This window comes from Elephantulus edwardii, unplaced genomic scaffold (assembly GCF_000299155.1).
Source record: "Elephantulus edwardii isolate Elephantulus edwardi_28Jun2011 unplaced genomic scaffold, EleEdw1.0 scaffold00054, whole genome shotgun sequence".
In the NCBI taxonomy this organism is placed as follows: Eukaryota; Metazoa; Chordata; class Mammalia; order Macroscelidea; family Macroscelididae; genus Elephantulus; species Elephantulus edwardii.
The window spans coordinates 4,241,843-4,243,619 of NW_006399804.1; the positions used below are offsets into that span (position 1 = coordinate 4,241,843).

General features: G+C 34.4%; 1 protein-coding gene across 1 annotated transcript in view; it reads left to right on the plus strand.

The window, feature by feature from the left end:
* MLLT10 (myeloid/lymphoid or mixed-lineage leukemia (trithorax homolog, Drosophila); translocated to, 10) overlaps nt 1-1,777 on the plus strand; it is a 318,731-nt gene that overhangs the window by 217,229 nt on the left and 99,725 nt on the right. The window contains exon 10 of the mRNA XM_006887056.1: nt 712-967. Coding sequence (XP_006887118.1) covers nt 712-967 — 256 coding nt within the window. The remainder of the gene's footprint in view (nt 1-711; nt 968-1,777) is intronic.

The window sequence follows — 1,777 nt, forward strand, 5'->3', positions numbered from 1 at the left end:
CTGGATGAGATATTCATTCACTGACTGTGGTAATGAAGGTAGGCGTGTCTGAGACAATAAGATTGGCACCAGGTAGAGCAGAGTTTATGGCTGTTGTACATAGGGGCGCTGTAAGCCACAGGCGACTTGATGGCATATAACAACAACAACAATACTTAGATCATAGGGTTTCTTTCTGTTTTGAAGCTTTAATCTTGCATAGGTTTCTATGGACTTTGTGCCTGATAACTTTAAAAATTTTTGCTTCATCCTAAATGTGCTATCATTGAATAGATTTGGACTTGATCACTTATGTGTATGGATTTGTAGAACCTTCATCGTTGTCACCTCCTTGTGTTAAATATTACAGATTATTTTCATTTATGTGTAGGCAGTAGTATAACTGAAAATGGTAATATTTAAGAAATTAGTGCTGGTGTTGCTATTGGTCACCTACTAAATATGGGCTAGTATGTATTTTTATTTATTGCTGGAGTTTGGTACTCATATAGCCATAATATGAATTCTGTTTTCTTTTAAAAAGTAAAATAAAAGTTATATGGAATTTAAAATAGTTATATAGTTTTCTTAAGATCATTGACTTTTTTTTTAACTGTACCTTTCACAGGTTTTTATAGTGTTTGACAATTATTTATTAATGTTAATTTGCCATATTTTATTTTTCTTTAGCAAAATATAATTAGTTCTTTCTTTTCTGATTCAAAATTGTAGACTTATACAAGCACTACCAGCAACTCCATGTCAGGATCATTGAAGCGCTTGGAAGATACTGCAGCAAGATTTACGAATGCGAATTTCCAGGAAGTTTCTGCTCATACCTCTAGTGGAAAAGAGGTTTCTGAGCCTAGAGGGTCAGAGGGAAAAGGGAAGAAATCTTCAACACACAGCTCTGGTCAAAGGGGAAGAAAGCCTGCTGGTGGAAGAAATCCAGGAACAACTGTGTCAGCTGCTAGTCCTTTTCAACAAGGTATTAGTATAACTAAAATACTTATGATGATTAATATTAAAGTTTTGCTGAAGAATTTTTCTTCTCTTTTCACTAATGGATCGTTTGTGATGATTGATAACGTTACTTCATAGACTGTAGTGTTTTTTGCCCAATATTTCTGAGACTTTTTCCTTTTTATCTTTTGCTCAGTGTACCCAAATTTGAATTGTACTTTTAATGCTTAAATAGATGTGAGTAAATGTAAGACTCGGGAGAAAAACCTTTAAACCTGGACTATTCCTTTCTAATCTGTTGAACAGTTATCCTTTTTTTCAATTACTTTTATTTATCTTTCCCATTAAATAGTAATTAAACTTGAAAATAATTTACCAAGCATTGAGGGAAAGCTATTGATTAATAGTGATATGAAAAGTTGAAATTATTTTGTTGAGAGACACACATGTGCATTTATAAAATGAAAGGTGGCTAGAATTCGCAGGCAAATTTAAGGATGTCTTTCTTTGGTAATGTAGTTGGTAGGAGTTGCCCTGCCAGCCCAAAGGCACACAGTTGAAATGTACCAGGTACTCCATAGGGGGAATGATGTTTAATCTCTTCCCATGCACTTTATAGCCTCAGGAAAACCCCTGGAAGGTCAGGTATGAGTCAAATCTGACGGGATAGCACGTAACAATTCAATTTGAGTTCCAGATAATCAATAATGTCTTAGTAACAGTGAACCCCAAATACCTCATGCAATATACTTACGTGTGAAAATAATTTGTTGTTGAATAAAAATAGAAGGGGTCGTGGTACTAGGGATATCGTTGCTGATGTTAGATGGATCTT